The 14,635-nt window shown below is 37.1% G+C and overlaps 1 protein-coding gene across 1 annotated transcript; it reads right to left on the reverse strand.

Annotated features, from left to right (window-relative positions):
- Window positions 1–333: 333 nt before the first annotated feature.
- Window positions 334–14,296, reverse strand: LOC125075088. The gene is made up of 6 exons (XM_047686694.1): window positions 13,062–14,296; window positions 9,085–9,193; window positions 6,461–6,636; window positions 6,241–6,353; window positions 5,469–5,624; window positions 334–5,118 (listed from the first exon to the last, which is right to left on the reverse strand). Exons 1-6 carry the CDS (start codon window positions 14,114–14,116, stop codon window positions 4,418–4,420), a joined length of 2,310 nt encoding a protein of 769 aa, XP_047542650.1. The 5' UTR covers window positions 14,117–14,296; the 3' UTR covers window positions 334–4,417.
- Window positions 14,297–14,635: the final 339 nt, after the last annotated feature.

Genomic DNA, 14,635 nt, shown 5'->3' on the forward strand with positions numbered 1-14,635 from the left:
ACCGGAAGTCGGTCCTGTACTTGGACTCTCTGAAAAGGTCACGACAGATTTCCTTCCCATCGAAATATGAGAAAGGGAACAGAGTGCATGTGGTGGTAGATTTTTGACAATCAATAAGCAAGTGTAAACACTTCTATATTGAATAAAGATTTTTGACTTTGACTTTGACTTTGACTTTGACTGTGGTCAGGCGAAGTTGGCAGACGGCTAAGACAAGGGCGATTACTATCCGCACAAATAAAACAAACCAGCTATACATTGAATGTTTTAATCATTTGTTACATCTTATACACAAACAATTATAAAATAGAGGCAAGTATTTGAAAAAAAAAATAAAAAAAAAACAAAACTACTCATTGTAGGAAATTAAAAATAAAAACTACTGGAACACAACGCGTTGCTGTAAGACGTCTTACGTTCATTTAAGATGACAGATCTTCTGTATATTTTAAATTAGATTCTTTGAAGAAGTGTTTTATAATAAGGCAAAAAACTTAAGTTGAATAAGTTTATACATAAACAAAATCCCTTAAATATATAATAATGATATACATACATATGCTAAAGGTCCACTAAACTATGTATGCATTACAAATATTCAAAAGTTAAAAATTAAATCAATCAGCGCGTCGTTGCGGACTCCTGTGCGTTAGTATAATCAAAAGTAACATGAATATAAAACTATATTAGCGACACTGCGGTCATAAATAGTTAACGAATTAAAATTGGCAGAACGCTTCGAGTCTGTGGAATGAAGCAAGAAGTATCTTGTGTTTATAGTGTCTCTTCAATGAATTCGAAACTTAGATGGCGCTGCTGGAGCTCGCGAGTGATTACATGTAGAATAAAAATAAACTAGAGAGAGACAGATAGATATCCGATGTCAAAGGGCGTTACATTCAAATTACTACGTTAATAAAATTCCAATTAATAACCAATTAATTCCAATTAGAAACCAATAAAAATAAAACGATACTTCCGTTTAATGAGATGACGCAATTGACCAATTACCAAAGGAACTGGTGATATAAGTCATCTCTTCCAATCTCATACAAGAGAAAGGGATACAAACATTTACTTTGCTCTTAGCTCTAAGCAAAGTGTTGCTATCTCCTTTCATCATCTCACAACATAAAGTGATGTATGATCAGCGCTGACAATTTTCAAGGATTGTGTATTTTTAACAAAAGTTTTAAAAGTTCCATATCAACACTTTGATATGAGGAAGGAATTCCGTTACGCGTTTGTGTTTACAAGCGTTATATGTTTATATGTTTGTCCGATGTATTTTATATTACATAAAATATTTATCAAATATATTTAATTTATTTTCGCTCAAACGCCTTTGATTTATTTAATTACTGTTATTTAATACATAACTTATGTAAAATAAAATAAATAATGTTTCTATGTGCATTGGCTAATCTCTTCCATTTTAGGGAGGGTGGCATTCATAGTAAACAAAAACAGCGGCTTAATAGTACTTATTATTATATTAATAGTCAATTTTCTTATAAAAATATTATTTAATAAAAAAAACTTACTTCATTGATATCTACATTAACTATTTATTAAATTATTTACAGCTATACCATTTAAATTCAATAATTTCCAGACAAACTATTATACGTGAATTTGATTCCACTGCTAATTTTTAAAGTACGACGTCACGTCATATCTGGTTCAAAAAGACAAACCGGACCGGTGACGGACTGTTTCTGAAGATCCGACCACCATCAAACACCGATTCCTTATTACAGTTCATTCCACGAAATCCCAACGGCAACTGCCTTCGTGCGGTCATTGGTTTTATAAATAATATATTATGGTCGTCTCACGAGCCGGATTCGTCGAGTTGTCTCTACCGGCGGCCATCGACCAATGAGTTGCGAGTATTTTGTTCCCTCGGAGTTCGATTCGTGGAATGAATTATATATGTATATCTTATTTTAAGGACACAGTAACCTGCAGTAGACTTGAAGTCTTGCCCAACAGTGGGCAAATAGTTTAAGCATGAAATTACTTTTATTTTATTCATTATAATAAGGTAAAATAGTTCTCAGCTAAGAAAAGGTGTTTGCTGTATAGTATCCACTTTCCTACGTCGCCCGGGGAGCGTACTGGTCAAATAGTGATTTACTCACTGTTTTGGAAAAAAGTTAGGTAAAATTAAGTAGACGAGATCGAGTCTCATAAACAATGACTGACTGAATATTTGGGAATCTGAAGATTGAATATTACACTGGCTCACTCATCGATCGAAAACGACAGCACTGTGTATTTCTGCTTGGCGGTAAAATGTGAATGTGAACTGGTTACCCAAACGGGCTTCCATTTCACGAGTGAGATGTTAAGTGAGTTCCTACAACAGCACCGTAGTCCGTTCCCACTCATCACGTAAGAATTTCATGTTTTACTTCTCAAGTAAAAAATTGAAGTATCTCCAGCGTTCGGACGAAAGTCTGAACGCGTCGCGACCGCCATTTCGCAGCCAAACGTACAGTTTTATAGACCATATTTTGACCAAGTCGTTAGGAAACAATTATTCTATTAATTAATATTGATAAACTTTGCAATATTTATTAAATTTTATTTTTTTTTATAATTTTATTGAACAAGTAGGCGGATCGGCTGAATGGTCCTGTTGTTACGTGGTCACCACCGCCCGGAGACTTTGGGCCCGGAGGCGCTGTTAGAAATACATATTGAAACATTACATTTTTGGTTTTATGTAATTGTCACTTTAACGAAGACTGCCGGGACGCTAGCCCGGACCACATTCGTTACTCAGTCGAGAATTCCACAGTATCAGCCCTGAAGGAGCCTCGAAGTTGGCATTCTGAGATTGCTAAATCTACTGGTTTGGCGCCAGAACCTTCTCCAGCCGAGTCAGATTGACCCCCCTACTAGCGCAGCTACTTTCTCTTTGCAAACGGAATTGAAATCATTTAAAAGTATCGTCAGTATCACTTGTACGGTAACAAAGAGAGCTTTTTTTATTAGTATAACGTTAATATAACCCTTTAAGCCACTCGTAACTTTCCCAACAAATACTTACGAGCCAATTTAAGTAAAATAAATAACGACCAGACGATTTAAATCGTCTATACGACGCAAAATGACGGGCACGATAACTTCCGACTATACATAACCGTAAAACTAACTTAATATATAAATTATAACAAAATACCCGTTTTCAATTACATCTTAGTGGACTTGATCGCTCTGAGCCACTTTAACCCTTAAATGCGCAACATTTTTATAATGCCTACTATAAGCATCTCATATACCACAGGTAAATAGAGTACTTAGCTAATAGAAGTATTTACTTTTTGCTCCAATAAATTATTATTATTTTTTCGTTTAAATTATGCAAATCTCGGTGCACGCCGGTTAGTAACGATCACGGACCGAAGTCAAGTGAGCATCATCTGGGTCGCAATCTAAAATTTTTAATAAATTTTTTCTTTACCTTTATCTGACTGCATACATTTTCACACTATTATTATTATTATATACGTCGGCCTTCTATCCTCTACATATAAATTGACGTTTCTGACCCTCGCTTGACCGCGGGGTACTTCAGACCCCATAAAGAAATTAACTCTAATAAACTATTATTTTGCATCATAATATATCTGCAGGCGGATGAGCCGACGCGCACTTCAGGGTTAAAGAATCCGTGCGTGATACACACACGGACGTATCTCTCAATCGATATAATTATTATTTATGTAATTTAGCCGAGATGGCGTCTATAAGACAGGCTGATGCCGCAAGAATTACGCGTTTCATACATGTTGAAGGTCACGTCGCGTGTTTACAGCGATGTGACGTCACGCGAACGTTTTTAAGTTTAAATTTTATAATAATATTACTTGTTACAATCCCCTAATTATATATATATACATATTAAATGAGTGCATCTGTTACATCTAACGTGATTGACAGACGGACATCCGAAACGCATTATCTCTTTACAAGTATGGTTTAGTTTAACGTATTTGAATATTCTAGATCGAGTTTTGACGCTCGCTTTACAGATGGGTTTGACGATAGTTTCCACGACGGTACAACTGCCGTATCGAAACCTGTCGAACGAAGCTCGATAATAACAAAATACGAAACATAACTACGCGACGATCACTTGAACACAAACGGTACATTAAAGTCCGGTTACTTTATTGATTAAACGACTCGTTTTGCTCACTTCCAATGCGATTTCCTATTCAAACACTAGTATCTTCATCGACCTATCCGTTATTCGTAGCTTTCCGATTTGTAAGTAGCAAGTTAAAGTTAGCTGAACGCCTCGTTGGCAAAAATACTATCCGTAATCAAAACTAAACGTCTCTTGAATACCGTAACCGGACATTTGTTGAGATTCATGTTCAACATGAACACAGATAATATTTTGTTAAAGTTTAATTTTCTTGGAACTTTTGTTCAATTTCGAAGACGGTTTAGCTCGCTTAATGACGCTAATGGGCGCTGTGGGCGCTGTGGGCGTCGTGGGCGTCGTGGGCGTCGTCGGGATCTGTGCGGCACTGTTCGCGTCGATTTTGGGCAAGATCTTCACAAACTTCAGGGGAAGCGCCGCCGACAGCGGGATGGCGAGCGGGGCCGCCGGCGTCGCCGAGCCGGGGGCCTCGGTGGCGCCCCCCAACGGGTCCACCTTCTTCAGTATCAGGGGCCTGTTCCGCTGCTGCGCGAGCGACACCAGCTGCGTCACGACAGGGATACTCTTCTTCTTCGGTTTGACGATCACCGAGTCGTTCTTTCGCTTCGGTTGGCGTTCGGGGCCGATCGTTATGATGTGCGCCTCCACTGGCTCCTTCGGCTCCTTGGGGGACTTCAGTTCCTTCAGGTTGACCTTACCCTCGGAGTCCTTGACCAGCATGTAGGAGTTGAAGTCCTTCAGCTTGTTCCCGTCGAAGTACTTGGCGGCCGTCAGCTTGTTGGCTATCAGCATGGACAGCTTGCCGATGGAGAACTCGGTGAGCAGCAGGTTGACGTTGCTGCCCGAGTCGTTGTCGATGGTGGGGTCGGCGCCCCCCTCCACCAGCGCGCCGATGGTTTCGTAGAAGTTCGGCGCCACCTCCGACTTGTTCTCGCTGCCTGCAATGATAACGCCTTATCATTTCAAACTCTTTCTAATTATATGTTTGGATATGATGTGACAGACCGTCTATAAACTAAACCACTGACCTGATTGTACTTTTCTTTAAAATAAATGTAGTCTGGGACCTGGAGTTTTCACAATTTTGCCTTGTTCAAAAAAGCTCTAACAAGCAGTAAAGGTAAACATCGTGAGGTAGTCTGTCGGATAGATAACTGATCCAAGCCACATTGAAGTAGGGTGGATATGTTTCAAGCCATGGATAGGTCTGGGACCAGTAGTGGGAAATTAACAGAGTGTTACTTTACTAAAGTATGTGTATTTTTCTAAGACTTACCACAGAACTTACCGTAACAATCCAGACAGGCGGCGGTCACCGCTATGTACAAAGCGGTGTTCCCACAGTTGGGCATCCTCATGTTGATAGTACTCGGAGCCGCTTGTATCAGAAGCTTAACGTTTTCACTCTTGCCTATCTTGCTGGCCAACATCAGCGGGGTGTACCCTGAGGAACGATTATGGAACCTATTTTATTCCTCGTGTTACATAAAATCTAATTTTCACGAGGCTATTGATTTCGACTCACCAATTATTATATCCTACTTACATCCATCATGTAATCTACGCCACACAGCATTACTTAGTAATTTAGTATTTCGGTTTGAAAGGTGAGTGAGCCAATTTAACTACAGGTAAACGGGACTTAACAGTTCAGTTCCAAAGGTTGGTGGGGCTTTCGCGAGGCCAGGGTAGTATTTTTCATGTCCGCGCTATGGTGACCACTTACCATCAATTAGACCAATTGGCCGTCCACCAACTTATATTTAAAATTAAAATATTAGATTAAAGAAGGTATAAATACAGATCGAAAGAAGAAATAATATCTGCCTTCATATTAAATTAAAATAATGACAGTTAGAACGTCTTATCATATATATACAAATATCAATGAATTTCAATTTAAAAGTCTCTCTCCCGACGGCCTCAGAGGAGACATTTAGGAAGAACGTGTTCATTGAGTCCTCAATTGGACTCCAATGACTGGAGTTTCAGCTGCCGCAGTCGAGGCAAATGCGAACAACGAACACATTTAGCAACACAAAAACCCAGACCCCCCTCACCTTGGTCGTCGCACATCACGCACATCTTGTACAGGAGATAATCGGCCAACTCCTTGTCGCTCTTCTTCTCGAACTGCGGCTTCCACAAGTCGTCGTTTTGCTTCAGAATGTCTCTGAAACATCACATAAAATCGTTACAACTACTGTAAACATGGAGACTAATCTCGTCACACGAGCGAATCGAAGCTTCTCGCCAGCTACAGCATGTAGGGGGGCCCACCTGGCGCGGCCCTCGCAGGCGCGCAGCAGCGCCCGCAGCGCGGGGGCGGCGGCGCGGGCGGCGCGGTGCAGCGCGGCGCGCGCGTCGGCGTCGGTGGCCAGCGGGTCGGCGCCGTGCTGCAGCAGCACGCTCACGCACGCCGCGCTGTCTTGGAACAGCGACATCTGCAGCGCCGTCTGCCGACATCCGACACGGTTATTTGATGCGTGACGTCACAGACACATTGTATTAGTACCATGACCCGCAGCCAAAGCGTATACTAATCGTCTACTTTTTCTTATTTCAAACTGACCGACGGACTGGCGAATAGACCATCTGATGGTAGGTGGTCGCCACTGCAAATAGGCTCGATGTTATAACCAACGTCAATGAAAACTAAGATGGTGTGTCTCCTGTGCCTGTGGTTTAACTGGCTCATTACGCTAGCGGTATACTATGCTATGAGTTGGTGGTACCAACCCAGATGGGTTGGCAAAGAGTACTATAATAGAAGAACGACGTCCAAAGGGTTGCGACATTATATAATAAGATAAGAAAATTATGAATGAATTCGTGTTTTATTGGCGTAAAGCTTTACCTTATCACGTTCAGATTAGACATTCAATTTTTCAATAACACTGTAGGACGAATCTTAGATATTCGAATGGAAATTTCCATTACTGATTAGAATAATATGTTTCGTACTTATCGAGGCGCGTTAGAAGTCATACTTCTATTTTACGATGAACTACACATGAATAGTTTCGACGTGACGTCACACGTGGCGACATCCGGTGACGTCGTGTCGTGAACATCCTCGGTGCAAGATATAAAAAATCAAGTAATTGCGTCGTCGTTTGACGACGCAATTAGCATTGCAGTTATTTACTAACACCTCCCCTAATACAAAAGGAGGTTTCCTCAATTTTATTAAGGACATGCTATTTTTGACTTCGATAGCACATACGAGATTCATCTCTGGATCAGCAAAATCTATGATTACTTCCAAAGTCTGTGTGTCTGGTTTATGCAGATTTGGGTCTAACTACCTCGTGACCGCCTCGTTGGACTAGAGGTCAATATTCTGGTTTCAAATGAGATTCCACCCATGATTGTAGTTATCGTAGTTATATAATCGGTTTCTCTGTCAAAAAATGCTCAAATACATCTTGATCTCAATTTACTAAATAGTTACAAGTTAACATAGAATTAATTTTAGAGAGAGGAAAAAGGTAGAGAGGGGTACTACGACCATATCAAAAAAACTTAAACAAACTTAAAGTAAATTGTTATCGACAAACCCCAATTCTAACTGAACTACTGTATACTATTTGATATTAAACTTTTCATTTAAAAGCCGAGATGAGCCGAGATGGCCCAGTGGTTAGAACGCGTGCATCTTAACCGATGATTTCGGGTTCAAACCCACCCAGGCATAATTCATCTCGTGCTCGGCGGTGAAGGAAAACATCGTGAGGAAACCTGCATGTGTCTAATTTCAACGAAATTCTGCCACATGTGTATTCCGCCAACCCGCATTGGAGCAGCGTGGTGGAATATGCTCCAAACCTTCTCCTCAAAGGGAGAGGAGGCCTTTATCCCAGCAGTGGGACATTTACTGGCTGCTACTACTACTACTACTACATTTAAAAGAGGTCTCATCATTTTGGCGCCAAATGTCAGTTGCGCAGAATGAAAAATGAAATCAAATCAAATCAAAACAAAAAATGTCATAGGTTTCGAAATTACTAAAAATCTTTTGAATAAACGCGTAGTTTCGCAGGAGACCCTCTAGTATAATTTAAGCAGGCGCCATTGAGGGCGCCCTGATCGACATCAGCCACGTCAGCCGCGAAAACTGTACGTTCCTCACGAGAAGTTTCCCCGTATCTTGACTTCAGAACAAGAACAACTATAAACTCAAACTCAAACTCAAAACCTGAAGCTATAAACCTTAATCATATTCCGTGCCGTGAGCGTAGACGTAGCGTAGCGTCTAACGCGTGAAAATATCAGAGGATTACGGGTTTAAGCACATTTATATCGCGCTTTGCGATGAAGAAACAATCGGATGAGTCCAACACGTGTACCCACCAATCTAAATAAATATTGGAGCAGTGTGGTAGAATGAGCTCCAAACCTCAGCTCAGTAGTGGGACAACCATATTTAATCTTAGACTAATGCCTATTACAATCGAAGTAGGAATAAAGATAAACAAACCTTAGATTTACGTATTCCATGCGATTTGCTAATAACTCAGCGGTATTGTGCACTTCTGAGAGTTTATGATGAATATATCTTTATTTATAATACAACACTATTACACCTAACTACTTATATCCACTTTAATCTATTTAATAAACTATACATTATACGGTCTGTGAGAAAGAGATGAAACGAGTGTGATATCGAAATGAGTTTCACATTCGCTTCATCTCTTTCTCGCAGACGGGATCACCGTAAAGTTAGAGAGAGACACGACGATTGTTTCATGCGTTTATTGTTATCGTACCTTAAAATAGTTTTTTTAGATGTGGTGACAGGTGACAGGGTACCCATCAACATCAAATCGATGTATTGAACACATGCCTAAGCAGCATCCTTAGTATCTAGTGATCTAGTTGATAAGCCCGTTTTGTCTTACCATGTTACTCCCGGAAGTGACGTCGACCGACCCCTGACGGCTCTTCAACACGAGGCACTGTCGTTTCAGCAGTTCCACGTCGTTCCTGAGTACGGCCCAGTGTATCGGTCTAAAATGAATGAAAGCCATATAAAAATACATATGTTATTTTTATTTGAAAACCGTCACGATACGTTTCCGATTCGAATCCGATATAACTTCGACGGAACTACAACTTCATCGTTGTGTTAGTTGAATAGGGCTAAATGGCAAAGATTGTTTCATTGTTTGTTTTATCGTCTAAAATAAACACGTGGTACACGCAAATGGCCATCTTTATAAAAAAATATTGGACAACATCACATACATGACTCTGAGCCCAATGTAAGTAGCTAAAGCACTTGTATTATGGAAAATCAGAAGTAACGGTACCACAAACACCCAGACCCGAGACAACATAGAAAACTAATGAACTCTTTCTACATCGACTCGGCGGGGAATCGAAACCGGGACCTCGGAGTAGCGTACCCATGAAAACCGGTGTACACAGTACTCGCCTACGGAGGTCGTCTTCAAGTCAAATTGGTATTTTTCAATGAAGATGTAAGCTTTCTGGGATCTTGTTATAAAAGTTTAACTGTCCTAATTAATATACAAACGATATTTATTTATTCGAACCAAAAACAAAATAAATACAATAAATTATAAGAGAGCAAATTTTAGATGAAGATTTTTGAAGACGTTTCTCGCAGCGCACCCGAAACGAAAAACATTAAGGTGCATAAATAAGAGGGAAAGGGGGGTGTACAATCACAGAAACCTTTTTCCTTAATAATATATAGGGACATCTGACATTAAGTGGTCATCGACGTCGTGACGTTAAATCGGCCCTACTTCTAACACAAGTTAAGCTTAAAAGGAGGGGTAAATATTAGTAATTCCTTAATTCATTTGGGGCGTTGCTACTATTCTTGTTAAAATAAAAACAAAAGCCGCAGTTCGTGTTACACTTGTGAAATTTTTATGCAGCGAGATATGCATTTCACATTCGTTGACATCGGGGAAACCCCGCGGGGCTGCACGGGACGCCGAGTGTGCATCATAAATATATTATCATGTTTATATTGCTTTCCAATATTGTGTATACAGTTATAAATCATTATCAAAAGTTCGCACGGAGACGAGACTATATAAAACTTTTATTTTAAGTATTCCATAAATATACATACTATTAAAACAAGAAATAAGGATAAACTTGTAACCCCTATTTTCCGTTTGCATACGGTACAGAGAACGTTTTTGGGCAATGGTATACACATATATAATACCAGGAAATGTAACCAATTTACCATTTACGAAATTTAAAAAGTTTATTAAGACTAAATTAATAAATAAGTCTTATTATTCATTAAAAGAGTACTTTTTAGAAAAAAACGCCTGGATTTAGGCTCGGTTTCCATCACAAGACACTAATTATTGTAAAAAAACCGCATTGTAAAGCTGTTTACTTGAAAAGAGCAACTATGCGAGTTTATTTATTTATTTATTTTGTTTGGTACAGTAACAGATAACAGATTAAAACATTTAGATACATGAGATAGTACTTAACGTTTTTAACAATAAATCTGCTTTCCAATTACAACTGTCATAGCACTTCAGTGTGTAAGAGATGTAAACACAACTAGACGCAATCAACAAAAGGAAAAAAATTATAAAAAAATAAAAATGACTTAAATTACTACAAAAGGATTTAAAAAAAAAGACTAAAATAGTTTCTTGTCGTTTCTTCTCGCTGGAGGCTGCTTTCCGAAATGGTAGTAGTATTTTAATATTGACGATTCAAAAACGCTTCGTTGTGAAGTTTTCTTGAATAAACTTGATTTGGTTTGATTTGATTAGAAGAAATAATATAAAAAGAGCAATTCTTGTTTTTTGACGAGGCATTAGCTCGCGTACGCCGACCTCCTCATCAAGATTCCGTCACAATCTGATAAAGTTAGGAAATGCATACAAGACCAATGTACAAACATCATTCATCATCAGCATGAACGAGTCCCATCGCTGGGCAACATGTCCTCTAAAAGATGTAATTTCACCATGCTCATATTTTAAAATCATTGCAATATAGGTGATCCTAAAAAACAATAGCTCAACATCGTGAACAATATTAATCTATCAATGAAAGTATTTAAACCTAACACTAGGGATACAGTTGGGTTAACTTCCACATTAAAGAGGGAGGGGGGGGGGGGTTTACAACACCACAAAAGATTGTGTAGCTATAAATTAATTACAACCGTCAACATTAGACCAATCAATGGTTTCAATGAAGTCATTATAATACAAAAATTGTTCAGACTCAACTGAATTGTTCATTTATTTTACGGTTTGTTCATATTTAAGATATTTTGTATATAAGAAGCACGCATATTTTTATATCATACTAAAATTTAAGAAGATTTTGACCTGACAAACACAATAATAATGAAAGCTAAGGACCATAATATTAATATTTGTTTTTTTTTATTAGGATTTGTTTTATGATTTTAGATAGACAAACTTTGAAGATACTTGTCAAAGTTAATACTACTTACAAAGCTCCTGGACTATCATGTAAATATAATTACATCATTTATATTTATTAAAAGCAAACATAATTAATTAATAGCAAATTGATTTTATATTAGAAATATTTAAAACTTGATAAAATATATCTAAAATATATATATCTAAATATTCAATCTCACCGGGCCATTGTGTGTCCTATGTTTCATAAATTAACAGTGCAATATTTTAAAATCTCAATTTTTATGTTTTTTTTAGTTGATATTGTTAACAACATGGATTATTTAAAAATAATAAGATAAAGGAAAGAGTATCATGAAACAAAACTGAAAAGGGTGTACACAGTACATTGCTTCTGTATTTTTTCATAGTATAAAGTATTGTTAATAGTATTGTTTGAGAGCCAAGATGGCCCAGTGGTTAGAACATGTGCATCTTATCCAATGATTTCGGGTTCAAACCCGGACAGGCACCACTGAATTTTCATGTGCTTAATTTGCGTTTATAATTCATCTCGTGCTCGGCGGTGAAGGAAAACATTGTGAGGAAACCTGCGTGTGTCTAATTTCAATGAAATTCTGCCACATGTGTATCGACCAACCCGCATTGGAGCAGCGTGGTGGAATATGCTCCAAACCTTCTCCTCAAAGGGAGAGGAGGCCTTTAGCCCAGCAGTGGGAAAATTAACAGGCTGCTAATGCTAAAGTATTGTTAAAGACATAATCATGAAACCATATTATACTAAATGATTAATGATCAATGATTGGAGTACAAGTCATTGCATTTGTAATCTTGCCTTAAATATATAAATAAAATTACTATGAAACTTTAAATATTAAATAATTATTAACATATATATTTGTATTTTGATACTTTTAAAAAAAATACTTGATTTTTTTACCATTTTATGATAAATAACACAACTTGTGTTATGCCTTATTATAATGAAATATTAAATTAATCTTACATCTTAAACATAAAAAAATCATTGTACTCAGCTTCTATAGTGTAATTTCACTTAATATTTTTTTTAATTTAAATTATATTACTTTATTAAGTAAGTTATGCACAAGATATTGCAACCAAATTTTAATATTTACTCAAAATTAAAACATTTGTTCAGTATATTAAAAAGAAAAAAAAAATATATATATATATAGGTAGATATTGATTTAATTTTGATTTTTAAGTCACAAGTTCTGTTGGAGAACTACAATCATTTTGAACTGGATTCTCCAGGGAAATCCAGTATGTTATCTTAGAGTAAGTACCTTAGTAGTTCCTCTTTTACATCATACTCATATAATTTAAGTGATGTATCTTGTATGAAAATCTATGCCTGCTAATCTAGGCACATTTGACACATACAATTTATTAAAAAAAAAATATATTTTGAATCAATGTTTAAATGGATAAATTTTAAAGATACTCACAGATTTTGATTATTATCTTCTTCCAGGCAATACTTCCAGTCAATATAAGCTTGGTGCAAAACTATTTTTTTCTGATCGCTCGGCTCCAAATATTTTAAAACCTCAGGGGTCGCCAGATGGAAGATATCAGGGTTACCTTTTATTTTCACATGTGAACCGTCCATTGTGACTATTGTTGAGTATTCGGGAACGGTTTCTTCTGTATATTTATCTATGTTTATAAGCAAAGATTTTGGATTTTCCAATATATTTGGTATGTTGCAACTGCCTATAGATATATTCCCGTCACTCGTGTCCGATATGTTGCTGTCTTCATCGAGCAGAAGTCTTAAATCCGGCAAATGATTGTTCTTAGCTTCTGTTCCGCTGTCTGAACAATTTTCTTCCTCTATTCTCTGTTCGTCCGACTTGTCTGCCTTCTCTTTTTTGATTTGATCAGGTTCGATAAGGTTCTTTGGATGGATAACAATTTTTTTCATCTGTTTATCAGGTAGCATATCATCTTGCACAACATACGATCGTACTTGTTTCCTTTTCATAAACCTCCGTTGTTTCTCACGCATAAGAATTTCTCGACTTGACTGATAGGTCTGTGTGGATTGGTGAACGTTCAAAGCTTTTGTGCTGACGTTAACATCAAGGCTCAATAAAGCAAGTATACCCTTAACTTTTAAATCTTGACTTATCACTGAGCACAAAGCACTGAAAACTACATCGTAGTTGTTTTGCCCTATGACTTTTGTCACAGCGTCCGAGCTCAACTCGATGACTTTAGAATCTTCACCTGTGTAAGTAGCAACAGTTCTACTACTGTTTTTTAATACATTTAGTCGATTGGTGATTGTTAAGTTAGGGTATTTCCCGTTGAACACATCTCGTTCACTTGTTTTGTATATTATGTCTTCCTTGTACAACTTCTTGTTTGTATTTTTAACACATCGAAGCAACACATTGTAGTTAGATTTTAATTCATCAGGCGATGTTATTGCATTCTTTTTAATAAGAAAAGGTAATTTATGTATCTTAACAGTTTTTGGTTGTATTATGTCAGACATATTGTTCCACTAAAATAAATTAGTTTATAATAACTAAAATTGTAAATTTTAATTCATTATTACGACGAAACACATTCACTTGAATTAAAGCATATCAATTCATCACCTAACTTAAAACGCAAATGTAATATACGGCAGGTACCAACAATAAAATTATAAATACTAAAGATATCTGGGGCATCCCCATAAAATATCCTGTATGCGGAGGAGATTGAAGCCCACAGATTACACAAAATTTTAATTCTTTGACATATTTACGCAACAGATTAAAAACAACTTTTTCAATTTAGATCTTCACGGACTTCTTTATCACGAAAATAACTATTGAGTCAAACCTCATATAAATATAAATTTCTTGTATTATATCTGTAATAGACTTAATTTACTACTTGCACCTAATTGAAATGAAATGTATTAAGAATATTACTATATAAATACAATACAAACTTTAATTCTAACTAAAGAATAAAAATTACGAGGAAACTGATAATTATTTATGTTCAACTTTTTATTTTGTCT

This window comes from Vanessa atalanta, chromosome 29, assembly GCF_905147765.1.
Source record: "Vanessa atalanta chromosome 29, ilVanAtal1.2, whole genome shotgun sequence".
NCBI lineage: Eukaryota > Metazoa > Arthropoda > Insecta > Lepidoptera > Nymphalidae > Vanessa > Vanessa atalanta.

Bases quoted from the DNA above. Each gene is read 5' to 3' on its own strand.
- LOC125075088 (XM_047686694.1), bottom strand. From the start codon at position 14,116: ATGTCTGACATAATACAACCAAAAACTGTTAAGATACATAAATTACCT. The intron at 5,625-6,240 runs GTGAGGGGGGTC...ATCGTTCCTCAG, and splicing joins CGTGATGTGCGACGACCAAG to GGTACACCCCGCTGATGTTG. The intron at 5,119-5,468 runs GTAAGTTCTGTG...TTATCATTGCAG, and splicing joins CGCCTGTCTGGATTGTTACG to GCAGCGAGAACAAGTCGGAG.